Below are 17,061 nucleotides of genomic sequence, written 5' to 3'. Positions count from 1 at the left end.
TCGGGTGATTCCCCTCCATGTCTATACATCTTGCATCGGATAATTATTCACTGTCTGTTGACGATGGGCATCTAAACTTTATTTGGCACATCTCCATTGGCAAGCATATAAACAAACAAATAAACAATGAATGCGCGGTGCGTAATTGTGTCACGTCAACACGTGACCCCAGCAACGCGATTTGAGTCTCCAAAAACAAAACAGAAACCTTCTTTTGTCCCCTCAGTATGGTCAACCATTGTTGCAATACTGTCACTCTGTGCGATCCGCAGCCGTCCCGTACGTGACGATGGTGTCGCAGAACCTCTACCTCTCTTACAAGAGGGACACAAAATACTTGTTGTACTGGATGATCAACGTGTCTAATCGTCTCCTCAGATCCACCAATGGAGAGGCTCAATCAGCCGCCTCTGTCAACACGACAGGTCAAACCACAGTGAATGGCCTGATTTCCATGTCGACACTCATTTCTCAGCACAAGGAACCTGTACCCAATGTCATCTATCGACTTTTCGAGTCCATCATTCAGGCGAGATCTCTCGTTAGCACTACGTTTCAGGAGCTTATGGGGCCTGATTCGGACGAGGAACTCATACGAAGCAACGAGAGTCACCGACATTTCATAAACACTCTTCGCAGTGCCTTCAAGATTCTCGGTGGCGAAGAATGGGAAAAGACGGGCGCTACGACGACCGATGATACGGAGGACGTTGAACAGATCCTGTTCGCCAATAAATTCCAAGAACTGAGCGTCGACAAAGGAGAGTCGAGCGATGAAGAGGATGATGTCGCTCAACAACATTCACCAGGCCCTGCACGAAAGGTCTCACGAAAGCCAAAGGGCAAAGGCAAAAAGGCCAGAAAGTACAAGAAGCCAAAGAAGGGCAAGAAACAGGACACGCAAGACCCCGCGACTGACGAAATACCTATTGAGAGCATTCGAATCATCGAGGATAGTGGCGAGGTCGGTCTTGTCACAGACTATCTACTCGCTGTCTACTCAACCGTCAAAGAATGGGCCGCCCTCCGCGCTTACAATCAAAGTCTTTGGAAGGAGGTCGCATACGAAGGTCTTAACAGCGCTGTCGCAGGAGCTGTAAGCAACTTGACAATCTCCATGGTCAAGCGAACCAACGCGGCTATCTTTGTCGACTTTCCAGGTCACGACACTTACAAAACCATCATGAACACCATCACTCGAGGTAACATGGAGAAAGCACAGGGAAATTTCAGGCTGGCTCTTTTTGCGCTGGGCCCAGATGGTGAACAGCACAGTCAGAAGGAGACAGCCGTCGATATCAAGGAGCAGTTCCTCATCCACGCGTATCAGGATCTGAGGGATTTTGTTCTTGACTTTCAGGCCAATCGTACTGGGAAGCCGACAAAGGCCATGCAGGCAAAGCTCGTCAAGTGGGATCCAAACTTCAATCTGGAGCGGGCTACGAATGAGGAGCGAGTCCACTGGCGGCGCTCCTATACCATAAAATGGCTCTATGATCTTGTCAACGTGTTTTCTTCTGTTGTGGTTCAGAGAAACACAGTCAGAGGAGAAAAGCATGTCTACGAAGATGTGGACTGGTCTGCCAACGGTCCCTGGGGCGTCCACCGAGTCCTCTTCGGCATAGAAGAATTCGCAGGCGACATCACAAACATGGCCATGAAGAAGCCCGGCACCGACATCACCAAGATGATTTATCCGCACCACGTTTTCCAGATGCAGTGCATCGTCGATTCATTCACTGTCTCCCGCGGTTGGACTTTAAGTGCTCTGCACGGTCATATGCTTGAAGCGCCAGCAAACAAAGGCCATGCCAGACGAGACGTGGACCTCTTTCTCGATCGACAGAACAAGCGCGTGTTTGCTGGGTACTGTCAGACAGTCGATCTACTCAAACAGATTCTGGAGAAGGATGGTAAGATGGAGCAGCATAAAGACTTTTTTGAGATCATCAAGATCGCTCAGCTTGATTTTGTCGACTTTCTTGGGGAGCACAAGTACACGACTGGCCTCGATACCATACCGCCGTCACGCTTTGCAGACCATGATGCGAATGGCCTGCAAGAGTATTCGCCGTTTCTTTGTGGAGTTGGCCTTGAAGAAGGTCTTGAGATCGCTTACAGACTTGGCATGTTCCTTTGGGAACGTTTGCCTGAGCCAACGCTGATGATTCATCTTCACAATGCCGTGGTACAAAAGGGTTACCTCTCTCGACCCATCGGACTGTGCGCCACACTAGAGGATCTCTTCAAGCATACGTTCTTCGCACAAGGCTGCAAGCCGACATCGGACTTTGTGGATGCTCTACTCGCCAGTGTTGGACAGCCAGGGTCCAGACAGGCTCAGGCGCAGAGGCAGGCGACTAGGTATAGACGAAGATATGCCGAGAACATTCATCAGCTATTCGACTTGGAGATCAACCATATTTTCAAGAGGAACTCCATACTCACCACTTGCCGCCGGGCGGGTTGGAACCTCGAGGCCATTCCTGATGAGGAGCTTCAATTCGGCAGCATGCTGTTCTTCGAGCGACTCAGTCGAGCAAAGCACGTCAGCGAAAAAGAACTCGAGGACACTATCCTTGTTCGGAAGGCAAGAGCAGTTGGAATGACCGACGAGGAGATCATTGACGCAACAAACAAACTCTCTTCCATTGCAAACAATATGCCTAATGAGGTCTTGACCAAGTACGCGCCAGAAGGCTTTCAGATCCCTCCAAAGGCTGGATCAGAGGTCCTTGACGGCCGTGATATTCTCGACCTAGCGAAATTCGACATTCTCTCCGACGTAGCGGGAATCGCACCAATTTCGAGCCTCAACTATCTCGGCGTCACCTGTTGGCTCCTCATCACCTTTGGTCGGATAGAGGAACGTCTGAAAGAAGCTGGAAATCCTGTGTACTTTGAGGCTTATGAAGGATCTGGGCCTTGGAAGCTAGAGAAGAGAGTTGCACTGGCGTTACTTGCGCTAAAGGGGGATAATGAGGAGTCTTTGCGGATTGTTGCCGATACTTTGAATGAAGCTCGTTCTGGATTCATGGATTTTATCTACTGGGAGGATTTGGAGACGGAGCCGAGAGAGAGAGAATCTCATCATGTGGATCCTAGCGTTGGAAATGAATGCACTGTCATGTGAATGGGTTTTGGGTCTGGGGGGATCAAAGAGTGATAATTTGGTCTTCACATGCTAGCTAAAACTGTTGGTCTCAGAGACAAATCAGAAATTCCTAGCCTAAAGAATAACACTGACTCGTACAGGCTGTTGACTATCACTTCAGTATTGTGTTCGGCTGTATGACGAGACTCTCTGTGCATCACCAGTCCGAGGAATATTCCAGCCAAGATCGCATGCCCGACATGCAAATACGATCAAGCCGAGATCGCGATATCAGCACAAGTTAAGTAAACCTGGGGGGTCTGGAACGCGTTCCACTTGAATGACAGAAGGGTATGGTTCGAGACATAGTCTGGGATCTTGATCTTGCCAGACACAGTATAGCCACCAGCAATAGAGGTGTAGCACGAGTTAATCGGCGCATTGTCAACACCACGGCAACCCTTGCCATCCGAGTTGCCATCGAAAGACTTGCAAGTGAACCAATCGTTGCGATGACATGGCTGATCAGCAGAACAGTCAGGACTGTAACCACACTCCTGGCCATTAACGTCAGTGCAGGGAAGAAGTCCTTCCTCGAAACAATCTTCAGCAGCTTGCTTCTCAGCTTCGGTGGGGATGTAGTTTGGGTCAAGAAACTTGTCGACGATGTCTTGGTCTTGACAGATACGGTAGGCGTACATGCCTCCATGGTCGCCGTTATTATCAACGCACCATTGGACATCGACAACTTGGCCGGGCTTGTAGGTGGCGATGGGTTGTTTGCCCCAGTTGGCGCCGGGCCGGTTGTAGTCGACGCTGACTCGGGCATTGTAGCCGCAAGGGCCAGATCGACCGACTTTGGCGGCGTCAAGGTCTGGCCAGGCGGTGACAGGCTCGAGGATAGTGCACTCGGGGCATGTATCTGGGCCGGCCTGTCACTTGTTAACTGGAGTCATAGATAGGATGGGAATGTTTACCTCAGCGTTAAGACCGGTTCGGCTCATGGGCTTACTAAGGTAGCCATGTCCGTACACGAGGGTGCACATGGAGGCAAGTTGAAGTGCTTGAAGGGTGAACATGTTGATAGCTTGTAGATCTCGTAATCTTGGGCGTAAAGGCTTGTTCAATGGTGTCGAAACTGTTGAACTTGTTGAGGCCATCAGCGCTTCTTATACACGTTTTACCCCTGCTCTCTCACAAATCTTTCGTCGCTTGCAAGGAAGATCATTTCCATTTTCTCTCGTTCCGAACCTTTCTCCTGATCATAGGACTCACTTCAAGTTTGTGAAGCCATCCCGATCATTGCCATCACCCTCGGCCATTAAGCGGAACATTCACTTCTTAGAGGACGGTTGTTCCACCTATGATGTTTCTTCAAGCCCTGTCAACTGATGTCAGGAAAAGCTCTCTGACTCCTGACTATAATATGCATTACTCACTCTTCGGCGCTTCTTTCCAGCCCTGGACTGAAAAACAGACATATCGTGACAAGTTTAACACCAAGTCATTTTGGTAAACTAGGCCAAATGCTCACTGCGGAGAGAGAAAAGGGTAGCATCGATCGGCCACGGCCCGAATGTATGCATAACAAGGACAAATGCCAAGACTTCCTCGCATAAACTCATCGGATGTGACCGTTTTGGGGTCGTCGGACCTGAATATCGGGCGGAGACTCCGCCTGAACCTGGGGATTTCGGAGACTTTCCGCTACCCCAGTATGATCTGCAAAACCCATGATCAGACTTCCGCGAGTGTTAAATGCGAAGAGCCGGATACCTAACGAGAGGAGTAAATGAGGCCGAGCCGTTACACTAGCTATGACCCTTGCTGACAGGAAATGCAAGCTCTTATGGCTCACGCAAACAGTCTCGTATAGAATTGCCAGCGGCCTATCTCCTAAGAGCCTTATTTAACGATATTGTTTTGAAACACTAGAGTACTTAAGAAGATTTCCAGGTCTATGCACCACGGCTCCTACCGAGTACCCCGCGTTCTTTGTCGATCACCATGGGGCGGCGACATGTCGGTGACTCTTCAACATTCGGCCCTCACTCGGTGATCTAACCATATGTGTTTATCTAGGGTTTTCTGATCTACCGAAAATAGTCACTCGTTTGAAACAGCTACGAATTATCATTGGAGTAGGATTATTCGTACTGAGAAGGCTGCCCAGAGACGTTGCAGCAGCCATTCATGAAGTGGTTGAGTAGCTACTTTCGTCAGATCATACGAAGAACTATTATGGCGGTACATATAGCTATAACTGTCCTTGAAAGTTGATGAAAATCACCAGATTCATGTTCATCCCATTTTCTCCCAGGCCCTACACACCCCTATTTGTTATCTTGGGCAAATACAGTTCCCCAGGAGCGTTCTTCTAGATTATTACAATGCCTCGCCAACTGTACCTTGATCGTAACAGGAGTCTCAATGATTCGGCAGCAGTTCCCATTCTGTCCTAGACATTAGCGAACCCTTTCGCTCATTTCGTCTCCAGATGCCCCCAAGTCCATACTCTCAAATGAACTCAGGTGGCCTCCTCAGCCCGTCTACTGCCATACAGAAGAAATACTACAGTAAATATCTTATACAAGAGGGCTATAGTTATAGGTAATTATTATTGATCGTGATCTGGCAGTGTTCGTTTGCCTTTACTGATATTTCCCACAGATGGCTCACCAAAAGTGCCGAACTGGCGCATCCAAAGGGCCGCGATGTACCTTGACTACGACGCGTGATATTGGATGTCAGATCAATAGTCGCATTCCGCATCAAATTTGTCTCTGTAAATTAAAGGCCATATCGTTCATGGGGTCGTCGCGGTTCAATTAGACTTTGAGTAAGTATCTTACCTCCTCAAAAACACGGAAGGAGCGCATGCGAAACCCACGTGTCGTCACCAAATCAGGTAATTGTCCCAAAGCGGTAAGTTTTCCACGAGGCTTGAGTTTCTACGCTCTTTAAATCGAGCGGTGAGCCAATTATGTCAGTATCAGGATACCGAGAGTCCTTGACGCTGCCAAGTCTTGGTGTCGAGGCAGGGTTTAACTTGGCGGACATATGACATCATTGACAAGGCTCAGACGATTGCCACTCTGCCCAGCCAAAAGACAGGCGACACGTACAAAAGAAAAGTAGCTATTCCAAGGAAACCCTTGACATTCTGAAACGAATCCTAGAACCTTAAAATATATGTTTCAATCCTGATTTTCCAGCTGTCAATCACGTATTAAAGCGCTCTTGGTTGAACGAGGGTTTCACAGCATACCAGACACTCTAACACCCAAAATGCGCCAATCAACTTTGTACCCATTTTTATGCCTCTGGGGGCTCGCTGAGAGCATTGACCTCTCGTCAAAACGCGGCCTTGCATACCATGGAGATGACCATAAATCGGATAATGAGCTCCTGATCTCAAATAATTCCGAGATCGCATGGTATTACACCTGGTCCCTCTGGCCAAACGGTCAAATCGGGAGTTCCTTACCATTTGTGCCATTGATTCACGGCCTCGACGATGCATCAGATTCTGAGCTCGAGTCGCGACTAAATGGGCTTCCCGAATCATCTACGCACCTCCTCACATTCAACGAGCCAGATGGCGAAACAGACACTGGCGGAAGCGCGATATCTGCCAAAGATGCAGCGCGCGCGTACATGGAACACATCGTCCCTCTCAGAAAAGCAAAGCGCAAGTGGTCAATCAGCCATCCCAGCGTCACCGGCTCACCACGCGGTCTTGAATGGCTACGCGACTTTAATGAATCCTGCTACAACATTGACGACGATGGGTGTCCTACAGATTTCGTCGCTGTGCATTGGTACGGCGACGCAGGCGGTCTTAAAAATTGGCTGGGGAGTTTGCGCGAGTTTTACAACGAGACGGCGCCTGACGCACGGTTCTGGATTACGGAAATGGCTCTACCGAAAGAGGACGACGATGCGACGCTGGCTATGATGAATGAGAGTCTTCCTTATCTTGATGAGAGTGATGATGTGCAGGCCTATGCATGGTTTGGAGCATTTAGGAAAGATGATGCGAACGAGTGGACTGGCGACAGTGTGTCGCTTTTTGATGATGATGGGGGTTTGACGAAGCTGGGTGCGGAGTATTTGGGTGGTGAAGAGAAGGGATTCGAGGAGGGGATGTCCGGGGACTCGGGGGGCAGTTTCCACGCACCCTCGCTGGGTATCATGCTGGTCATGGCCCTTGTGTCACTATTTTCTTTGTGGTAAAGTAGACGTATATGATAGACGATAGATAGTGATACCATTTATTAGATTGCATTTGAGAATAATTAGAAGCTGTAGAAGTCACAATTTCGTGTGAGCTTTTCTCTCTACATTCGGCTGTCGATGTGGATCCACTTCCGCCCAGAACAGGAGAGATCGGAGCGTAAGGCAGCTCCGAGTGGTGGAGCGATACGTGCCGTCTCCACAGCGTTGTCTGAATTTGAAGGGAAGATTCAAGTCGAGGACTTCGACATAAGTTCTGTGCGGCCAGACTTCAAGACCTAGGTATACAAATTTCTCCTCCTCACAAAATGGTCTAGCATGTCAATGCCGAGTTATTTGGTTAGATACTGAGACATTTTTGCACAAGGGAAAACTCGCGGCGGTGCTATATCAGGTTCAGAAGTCGCCAAGTTCATGTAGCTACCGTGAAAGATTCTTATCACATGTTACTAAAACTCACCGTAATCAAAGCTACCCTGTATATTCGTTGGAACGAATCAGCCGATGTGAGACAGACGGAGACCGTTGAGCATTCCCGTCCAGTTCGTCCCAACAAGATGGAACCCAATCATTAGACACCAATTTCCATCTGATGGTCCCAGAGCCACGTTTTCATGCCGCCTTGGAGTCACTAAGCCTTGGTTCCTGAACTCGGGCGGCCGTGCCCGTACAGACAATCTTACTTTGCATGTCTCACGGATGATCATCACAAGCTCGCAGGTAGTATCACGAAATGCAACATGGAATTCTGCACGTCGACTCTAGGGTATGATTGTAAGAGACAATGACGTCAAAACTCTCATAAGTTCCCAGACCCCTGCAATAACATTTCCCCAACCTCGTGTTATTGTTCCCCGACTTTTCAGATTCATAATCTTTACAAATACTCTGTACACTCCAATTGAAACCAATCAGCCTGTAACATATAGCCAGGTCGGGGATTCCATCACATAAATTGCATTTCGAGCTTCAAATTAGCTTGTCAACTGATTGGAGGGGCTGTGAAGCTGTCACCCGTCGCATAATTACCGCTTACCACCAGCCTTGTCTCGGCGAATCCCTCGGCGGGATACGGCTGCCGAACCTGTAGAAATGCCATGAACGTGCAAAAAGCCTGAATTTCCCCCGCACGACGATCCCAATCCAGACTCGCACAACCATGTCAAGAACAGAGTTCGCTAAGATTACCCGACCCAGGCGCACCAATTACACTCGCGCGGAGAACCTGGGGAAGCTTCTTAGCTCCAAAACTACCCCAGGATCGCGGATCAAATGGCAAGTTCCTGGATGACGATGACAGCCGCACCAGTCATTGAACTTGAAAGCTCATCAGACGATCACTAAACGAGACCCTGAGATCCTTCAATTGGAGAGGGGTTTTGTTGGTGGAAGTTTGCTGCGCGAAAAAGACAAGAGATCGTCGGTTTTTCTATAAAAGCTTGGGGTTTTCGCTCTTTCTTGCTGGGCCAGTCTCCACCTTGATCATCCGCAATCATGTTCTTCAAGGCTGTCGTTGCTGCTCTCATCCCACTGGCCCTTGCGACCAAAGGCAAGGGTCCCGACAAGGATGGCAAATACTGGATCAAGGGAGATGGCATCAAGGCCGCTTTCATTCCCTATGGCGCCTCCATCACCAATCTTCTGATCGACGATCAGTACGGCATCTCCCGAGATATCGTTGCTGGCTTCGATAATGCTACGCACTATAGCATTGACGAGTCTCACCCCCATCTCGGCGGTGTTCCCGGAAGATACGCCAACCGTATTCGCAACAGCACGTTCGAGATTGACGGCAAGAAGTATCACGTCACGCCCAACGACAACCCTACGCCTGAGTCGCCCAAGGGCGCTGATACTCTCCACGGCGGACCTGACGGCTGGGACTACCGCAACTTCACTGTTGTGTCGTACACCGACTCCAGCATCACCTTCTCCATCGTTGACCCCGATGGCAAGGAGGGTTTCCCCGGAGAGGTTGTCTCCTACGTCACCTACACCCTGACCGGCATGGACTGGGATTTCAAGATTGTTGCTCTTGCGACCACCAAGAAGACCCCTATCATGCTCACCAGCCATACCTACTGGAATCTTGACGGCTTCTCCAACAACGAGACAAGCACCATTTCCAACCATACCCTTTACATGCCCTACGGTGGCCAGCGTGTTGCGACCGATAACATTCTCATCCCTACTGGTGATATCATTCCCAACAAGAAGGGATCTGTGAATGATTTCTGGAGCAAGCCCAAGATGATTGGTGACCAAGCCAACAACAAGGATTTGGAGAACAACTGCGGTTTCAACTGCACAGGATATGGTTAGTTTCTCATTTCACACGATCTATAACATCGCTAACAATCTCAGACACCTGCTACAGCGTCAACCGTGGCCAGCTTGGTAACTTTGACTGGCGAACCGAGGGTCCCGTGGCCACTATCTCCTCCGCCTGGTCTGGCATCCAGCTCGACATCTACACTGATCAGGATGCTTTCCAATTCTACAGCTGCACTCAGCAGAAGGGTACCATGCCTCTCAAGAAGACCCAGGGTCTGAAGGATAACAAGGACTTCCCCCGAATTATCCCCAAGTATGGATGCATGGTCGTTGAGGTTCAGGACTACATTGACGGCATCAACAACCCTGAGTGGCAGAGACTTGAGAAGCAGCTCTATGAGCCTGGTGGCAACCCTTATGTTCTTCAGGCGAAGTACCGCTTCAGCCTGAAGGGCAAGGAGTAGGTTATAGATGTAGGATCGGGTAGTTGAAGTAATTCATAATATTTGAGCGGCTTGCTGTTTGTGAAATGAAGTGACAATGGAAGTTTGGCTGAGATGTCTTATGATACTCCATACCTCTAAAGGCGTTGTAGTAGGAGAGTTTCTCAGTGGCGGGCTCGTCACTAATGGTCAGGCGAACAGGGCCTACTGCCGTTTAGCCTCGTCACAGAGACCTCATATTAGAAGAGCACAGATACCCATATCCTCCATTGATTGCCGTGCACTCCAAAGTTTACTTGGGTCTCGCCGTCGTTGCTTCCATGCATTTTGCATCACTTTATAAACCGTACCACAATTTGTGAAGCCTGCCTCAGCATGATCCATGAGCTTCGTCAACAAATCGTCAAAGAACTGCTCATTAGGAGGAAGTGCCATGGAACCGGCAATGCATAGAGGCCATGGCGTTGCTCGAAGAGATATATGTGGAGGTAGGCTGTCCAATACTTGGATGACTCGTGATACAGTTCCACTGGGGTCTGGTGAACTGAGATTGTGTTCTGAAGCAAGAGTGTATAGTTGGACGAGTGCTGCAGTTGCAAAGAGGTGGGTTACGGAGCGATTGGTCATTGTCAACTACTAGGCTGATTAGCAAAAGTTGGCTTATAACCTTGTAAAGTGGTACAAACCGTTGATCTATCATCTAACGCCGCTTCTATTCCGTTATTTATGCGTTTGTCTAAGTCATCGATGGCAATCTGTAAAGATTCGTGGTCCATAGTCATAGCCTTGGAATCTAGGGCCATCATATCACCGATCGCGACCATGATGCAGTTTGAGCAGCCCATAACCCTCGACATGTCAATCTTTCCAGCGTTTAGCCAGTCGTGATATGGTAGCCTCGGCGCAGTCCCCGTAGACAGTGGCGCGAGTATATCGATCCAGACGAGGTTCGCGAGAATAAACTTTTGCGCAGTATTCATGCCTCGCTGGAAGTCAAAGTCTGGGCTCGAAGGATCGGACGCGTCGAATTGAAAGTCGGCGGATGTCAGGTTCTGGATAACGGATACGAGGGCGTTGAAGTGCGCTTGCCAATTATTTATACCGCCTTGGAAGACCTATCCCGAGTTAGAATAGAGTCTAATATGTGTATGTTGTAATCTTACCTCGAAGGAGATTAAAAACATACCGCCAGCAAGGAACTTGAGCCATTCCTCGATGTTATCGGCAGAAGCACCGACGTCTCGATGGCGGACGACATGTCGGAGTTCTTGAAGTGCTTTGGTATGGTATCGTAATAGTTCGTCTTCTTGGTTCTCCGTATGATAGGGTGAGAAGGTATGCTGGTGGAAGGCGGAAAGGGTCAAAGCTGCGTTTCGAAGAGGTGCATCTGTTTGGCGGTCAGAGTGAGTATCTTCACAAGGGATATATCATACTTCTTTCAAGAAGGAAGAAGAGCCACCCCCTCCCTCCTTGATCTGGTGCATCGACGTAGAAAGCATACTGAATGGGAAAGATGTAGTCGAGGTAATGAACAAGATACTGTGCCTCTCGAAAGATGGTGTTTGTAGTTGATGAGCCGACTTGCGCTGGACGTTGAGTTGCTTCGCCTCCGGGCCGAGAAGTGGCTTTCCCACGCGAAGCTTGTGCTGCTTGAGCTGTTGACCGAGCAAGTTGGCGGTTCTGAATGGTCTTGACGCGTCGGAAATTCTCCTTGACTGCAATTTTGATCCGCCGAAGCTCTTCTTGCAGTAACTGATCATTGCTCATCCATTCTGGAGGATCGAGGTCGTATCCATGGCAAGTAATACTGCGAGTACTGCACTCTTTGCATTCTGGGGAGGACTCGTCACATCTTCTGTGACGGATGCGACATGTCCAACAGCCCCTGCGTCCTCGGGGCATGATCTGTTGTTGTGTTGTGGGGTTTGTCAAGCTCGGAATTGAACGTGCAAGGTGGGAAATCAAGCGAGGGGAAAAGAAGTGGATTCGATGCTGCTTTAATGGCCTGTTCAGTGGATTGACTAAACCACTCAGGGCGCTGGTTGCACTAAAGCGCTGAAACTAGCGCTGTTGAGCACGACTGACAGCAACGAATAACTGGCTGGACCTTTCGTAACAAAACTTGAGTCTATTCCTTGACACATAGCGATTTATGGTAGGTAATTGCATTTTCAGTGTAATCAGTCGATGGAGCTCCGATTGTCGGAGGCCAGTGATCCCAAACTATTAGTCTAGGTGCTGAACCAGTTGCTGAACCAAGACGGAGAATCCGATGGAATGATGCATTTGGCTTTTATCTCATACAAGTGAATCAACAGAGTTTATTCATTGCCGACGGTAAGCTATCTATTATGGGATGGACCTATGTACCAATCTCCGTACCCAGGAATAATGACAAAGTCTTAAGCCACATTGCAGGAGAAAGGCCTGCCGACACTGCCTCCATTGAATTTGGCAATCTGTAGTTACATTAGTTATCGTAAAATGGGAATTCTTCAGCAAACTTACAATCTGGTCAATGCTGGCATATGTGCCGGCGACAAACACAAAGAAACCGACGATAAAGACAATGCAATTACATACAGCACGCTTGACATTGTGCTTATCATACCAATTGCCCTCCTTGAGAAGGAAGAACCACATAATGGGAGGGATCCAGAACGAAAAACCCGAAATGAAGAGGGCCGCACAGATCCCCAGAAGCTCGGAGAAAAATGGGATAGCTTCTGCGATAACCCACGAAAGGAAGATCACAAAGGCAACAACAGCCAACCAAGTGATCCAGCCTTTGCGGGTATTGATGAACCGTGTAATAGTGTTCTTATAAAGTCGACCGTGGATAAATCTGCAAGCGACCGTGGCGTTGATTGAGCCTGAGATATAGATGACGGGCAAGGCAATGCCAAACGCGACTTTCGATACCAACGGGCTGGCGGATAACAAGGCGGGGGACTGAACTTCCTGGCCAACGAATGCATAGATTACTGATCCCGTGATGGTATATAAAACGATTTCTGTAAGACCCAGAGTGACGATGGATTTTGTGAAATCGGCAGGCGTATGCATTTCGGACATGAAGGAAAATTGGGCAGCTGCAAATGCATATGAGAAGACAATATTTGAGACCGCTGTGAGTGCCTGAGTGAAGCTAAGGTCATCCTGTGGCCACGCTGACCAAGTAGAAGATGAGAAACCACCTGGGGCGTCTGACCTCTGAATCCCAGTCGCAATCATGGTGATACCGATCGCAAGGATGATGGAGATAAAGTCGATGTAACCGAGGATCGCAATCTCAGTGAATGAAGGTGGAATCGCAAGAACCATAAGGATAACAGCAGAGATGACCCCAAAAGCGAGGGTACACACGCTGCTACCCGTGATCTTGACAAGGGCAATGGTGCCGGTTAAGCAGTGGGAGCCAGTAGCCAAGATCAACAAGCCCAAAAAGACAACAGCGAAGAGTTTATCACCAAAGCCTCCCATCAAAAGTCGACCAGCATCGACATAATGATCAATATCAGGATATTTCAGCTTGACAAGACCGACCATGTAACTGGCATACATAGCGATAAGCCCGATTCCAATGCAGGATATAACGCCAGCGACCATTCCGAGGGTAGCGAAAGCTCCAGGGAGACTAAGACTGCCGAGGGCGATGGCCTGGACGATGAGTACGACGGTAAGACGTTTCCAACCCAGGCGCTGGAAATGAGCTGTGCCCTGGATGGTCTTTTCTTTTTCGAGATCGGTTTGGAACATCTGCGCTGTGGCTTCGCTGAAGGATGCTTGACGGTGGATGCCATCTTGTTTTTCACCTGCGACGATGATGTCGGAGTCGTTTGTGGTTTTGGGTTGACTCATTATGAACGAGCAAAGATCTAACAAGGGAAATGATTTGGGAAGAGAAGGTTGAGGAAGTGACCTGACCTGGGGAGAATGATGTCTATATATCCTCGACAAGCCAAGCTTATCCAATTCCATGGGCCGATAACCCCGTGGGGAAGAGCGTCAAGCTGCGTGAGATCCACGCGATAAGAGTTTTCCGATCATGTCGTTAGTTACTGTTGGGAATTGCCGAGCGCGATGGCTGTTAGACGAATTCCCAGTTTGAGTGCAATTCCCAGCGTGAGTGGGTTATCGAACAACCAATTCTGGGTCCTTGAGCCGTTGCTTTCCGACCCAGTTTTTGGCGGGCTATGATATGAAGGGCGGGATAGTTAGTGCGTGCTTGCTGCTGTAGGGCGCAGTTTGGACAAATGTCGGGCATGATGCTTGAAGCGAGCTCTTGACTCTGCCTTGTATATGAGACGCATCGGATACTCAACAGTAAAGATACGAATTCGTCAATGCATTCGTAAACCAGACAAGAACACTCTATCTTCTTCACCTTGTATCAACTACCTGATATCCTGGACAGTGAGATGATATCCACCCTCTCGGTCTTGAGGAATCTACGGTATGACTAATAATCTGCAACTTAAATTCCGCACTAGGATCAGATACGCTCGGAAATGGGGAACCTGGTGATCATTCGCATCCACTGGTTCATGTCATCCATCTGAAAGATGCAGCGGCAGTAGTAACAAGGCAATGTCCCTGTAACACATATATCTGGTGAACTTCTTTTCGCCATGCGGGGCCCCGCGATGACACTTGCCACATAATGCGGATCCAGCGTGGCTAGTAGACTTGGACTGATGCCTAATTTAATAGATGACTTGCCGTTGACGTTGGTTAACGGAAATCAGTTGTATACCCAGTCGCAGATGAATGTTGCTTATTCAGTCTGGTTAGCCGTTGGGGCTGATAAGTGTTGGGAGACGAAATAGCTCCCATAAGTTTGTTCATTGGCACAAGACATGGTTTCGTTGTAGTAGGTGCAGATGCAAAGCCACTTCTGTCGTATTAATTGATTAAAGATAGATAACAATAAAACCAAACGACAATAAGAGACGGGGAATTGTTTGGAGGGCGAACATTGCTGACCTGCTCTATTTTCCGCGTGTAAGATGCAACTCACTTCAGCTACTCTATGCACTTCGTTGATGTTTCGAGGAGCACCGACATTCTCGTGATTATTTCCAAGTCGGTCGCGATTTGGCCAATAAGAGCACTGTTGCATGCAATTCATTTCGCTTCAATGGCGACTCTGGTCTTAGCCCATGCACTACTGAGAAACTATTGGCATTAGCTTACTATTCCAACGCAGGTACTCCTATTTCCTTTGCGCCGCTAGATAGATATCTTTCTCTTTTGTTTCATTTTCCCCAATCAACTACTAATTTTTTTTTTTAAACGGCTTGAAGCCACTTGATCTGCCAAGATGCGATTTTCTGCGTTGGCGCTGTCCATCTTTCTTGGTGCCGTTTCAGCGGGTCCTTGCCGACCCTCTAGCGTCGAGAGCAGTTCTGAAACCACTGGACTTGTTGGTGTGACGACGATCGAGTCGTTCTCCTCAACTTTCGCAGCGACTGTGTCAACCGAGCCAGCTGACGCGACAACGACAACGGCTGCCATCACATCTATCCTCGAGACTACGACAGAATCAAGCGCGGTTGCTGCTACCACTACTGCTGCTGCTAGCATATGCGTTGCACCAGCCGCCCTGACATGCTGCCAAACTGTTGGAACCCCTACCAGTCCCGTCATCAGCCTTCTTCTGGGGTTGCTTGGTATTGTGGTTCAAGATCCCAACACTGTCCTCGGAGCAACATGTATGTGTTCCCTCACTACCTTTTCGTTTCGTGGCCTAACATTTCCTTTCAGGTTCTTCTATTACTAATCCCGCAGCTTGTCCGGCCATAGCAGTTTGCTGTAATGATAACAGCCATGTAAGCATTTACTTCCTAATAACGTTCACTGAATGATGTTAACTTGTGTTACTACAGGGCGGCCTTATTTCTATCGGTTGTTCGCGAGTTTAGGGATATACTAAGATCTGTTCTATAAAAATGTATATTGATTCGGAGTGAGATGGCTTCATTTCTTATTAATAAATAGGTAATCATTAATAGCTAGACGGGTAATGGTCTCTAGCACTGCAAAGTAATATTTATATATATAGATACATTAAAGCGTGATAAAATATTATCTAATATGTAATAGTGCCTCTAAATAACACCAGCCTGAAGAGATATCCCTAATGACTTTCTGATTTCAAATTATCAGGGTTGTAAAGACACCTGAAAACCGTAGGAAACTACAGCCTATATGTAGGCAGACCAAGCCTAGTGAATTATAGCAAGACCAGCAATATATAACCTGTCTAGCCGTCGCCATACAGCATACTTAATTACAATCTCCCTTGCGTGCATATTGTCTCCCTGGCCTTCTTAGCTAAATACTTTCATCGCTAGCGGGCCATATTGGGCGCTCCTAGTTAGTAATCTAGCTGTGTTGAGGAACCTGCAACTAATAATCTGCGATTTTAATTCCGCATGAAGATCAGGCACACTCGGAAATTGGGAAACAGTGAGGATTCCTGTTGTGGCCTGAGTGGGGGAACTGATAGTCAAGTCGAGGTAGTGCTGCGAATGCTAATTGGATATCTGTTTATCTTCTCATTTCGGTATATTTAAATCTCATAGTGCATTATCTGGGAAACTAATGGATGAAAATGAGGGTTGAGAATCAGTGGAGTGGTACCTGTGAAGCATCGTGAGCTCCATATCAGGCCAAGACCCATAAGAGATAGGGAGGTGTACTGTCGACTGCGTCCCTGGGAGGTTCCACCATAGCTCAGGGCAAGCTATCGCAAGAGAAACAAGCAATACGCTAGCCAGAACGAAAGACGAGAAGCTAGGCTAATGACGGAGAAATGCAGGGGAAATGCAAGGGCCGCACCGAGAGAGATCTGACTTGCGGCATGGACAGTAGCTCTTTTGGTACTCACCCGCGTGATAATAAGCTTGTAAGTTCATACGAACCGTGTTCCGCCCGGCGCCACAAGATCTGATCTGATTTGCATTACGTCGTGCAAAACCTTATCCTCGATCTCGACCAAGCCTAGTAACC

General features: G+C 48.4%; 7 protein-coding genes across 7 annotated transcripts; 4 read left to right on the top strand and 3 right to left on the bottom strand.

The window, feature by feature from the left end:
• Positions 1-289: 289 nt before the first annotated feature.
• On the top strand, positions 290-3,133 carry FMAN_11052 (uncharacterized protein; the record flags this gene model as incomplete). The annotated part of the gene is made up of 1 exon (XM_041833814.1): positions 290-3,133. The coding sequence occupies one exon, from the start codon at positions 290-292 to the stop codon at positions 3,131-3,133; it is 2,844 nt and encodes a 947-aa protein (XP_041684140.1).
• Positions 3,134-3,366: 233 nt separating this feature from the next.
• FMAN_11051 (uncharacterized protein) lies at positions 3,367-4,173 on the bottom strand (the record flags this gene model as incomplete). The annotated part of the gene is made up of 2 exons (XM_041833813.1): positions 3,367-4,026; positions 4,072-4,173. 2 exons carry the CDS (start codon positions 4,171-4,173, stop codon positions 3,367-3,369), a joined length of 762 nt encoding a protein of 253 aa, XP_041684139.1.
• Positions 4,174-6,382: 2,209 nt separating this feature from the next.
• FMAN_11050 (uncharacterized protein) lies at positions 6,383-7,330 on the top strand (the record flags this gene model as incomplete). Its single annotated transcript, XM_041833812.1, has 1 exon — positions 6,383-7,330. The coding sequence occupies one exon, from the start codon at positions 6,383-6,385 to the stop codon at positions 7,328-7,330; it is 948 nt and encodes a 315-aa protein (XP_041684138.1).
• A 1,494-nt stretch (positions 7,331-8,824) lies between these two features.
• FMAN_11049 (uncharacterized protein) lies at positions 8,825-10,068 on the top strand (the record flags this gene model as incomplete). Its single annotated transcript, XM_041833811.1, has 2 exons — positions 8,825-9,647; positions 9,695-10,068. The coding sequence occupies 2 exons, from the start codon at positions 8,825-8,827 to the stop codon at positions 10,066-10,068; spliced, it is 1,197 nt and encodes a 398-aa protein (XP_041684137.1).
• A 213-nt stretch (positions 10,069-10,281) lies between these two features.
• On the bottom strand, positions 10,282-11,949 carry FMAN_11048 (uncharacterized protein; the record flags this gene model as incomplete). The annotated part of the gene is made up of 4 exons (XM_041833810.1): positions 10,282-10,680; positions 10,734-11,162; positions 11,211-11,434; positions 11,481-11,949. 4 exons carry the CDS (start codon positions 11,947-11,949, stop codon positions 10,282-10,284), a joined length of 1,521 nt encoding a protein of 506 aa, XP_041684136.1.
• A 500-nt stretch (positions 11,950-12,449) lies between these two features.
• FMAN_11047 (putative neutral amino acid permease) lies at positions 12,450-13,908 on the bottom strand (the record flags this gene model as incomplete). The annotated part of the gene is made up of 2 exons (XM_041833809.1): positions 12,450-12,506; positions 12,556-13,908. 2 exons carry the CDS (start codon positions 13,906-13,908, stop codon positions 12,450-12,452), a joined length of 1,410 nt encoding a protein of 469 aa, XP_041684135.1.
• Positions 13,909-15,370: 1,462 nt separating this feature from the next.
• On the top strand, positions 15,371-15,971 carry FMAN_11046 (uncharacterized protein; the record flags this gene model as incomplete). The annotated part of the gene is made up of 3 exons (XM_041833807.1): positions 15,371-15,761; positions 15,814-15,878; positions 15,936-15,971. 3 exons carry the CDS (start codon positions 15,371-15,373, stop codon positions 15,969-15,971), a joined length of 492 nt encoding a protein of 163 aa, XP_041684134.1.
• Between the last annotated feature and the right edge of the window lie 1,090 nt (positions 15,972-17,061).

Source organism: Fusarium mangiferae, assembly GCF_900044065.1.
Source record: "Fusarium mangiferae strain MRC7560 genome assembly, contig: FMAN_scaffold008, whole genome shotgun sequence".
Lineage (NCBI taxonomy): Eukaryota > Fungi > Ascomycota > Sordariomycetes > Hypocreales > Nectriaceae > Fusarium > Fusarium mangiferae.
The sequence above is the reverse complement of the archived record's forward strand: the minus strand, read 5'-3'. Positions and strand labels throughout refer to the sequence as shown.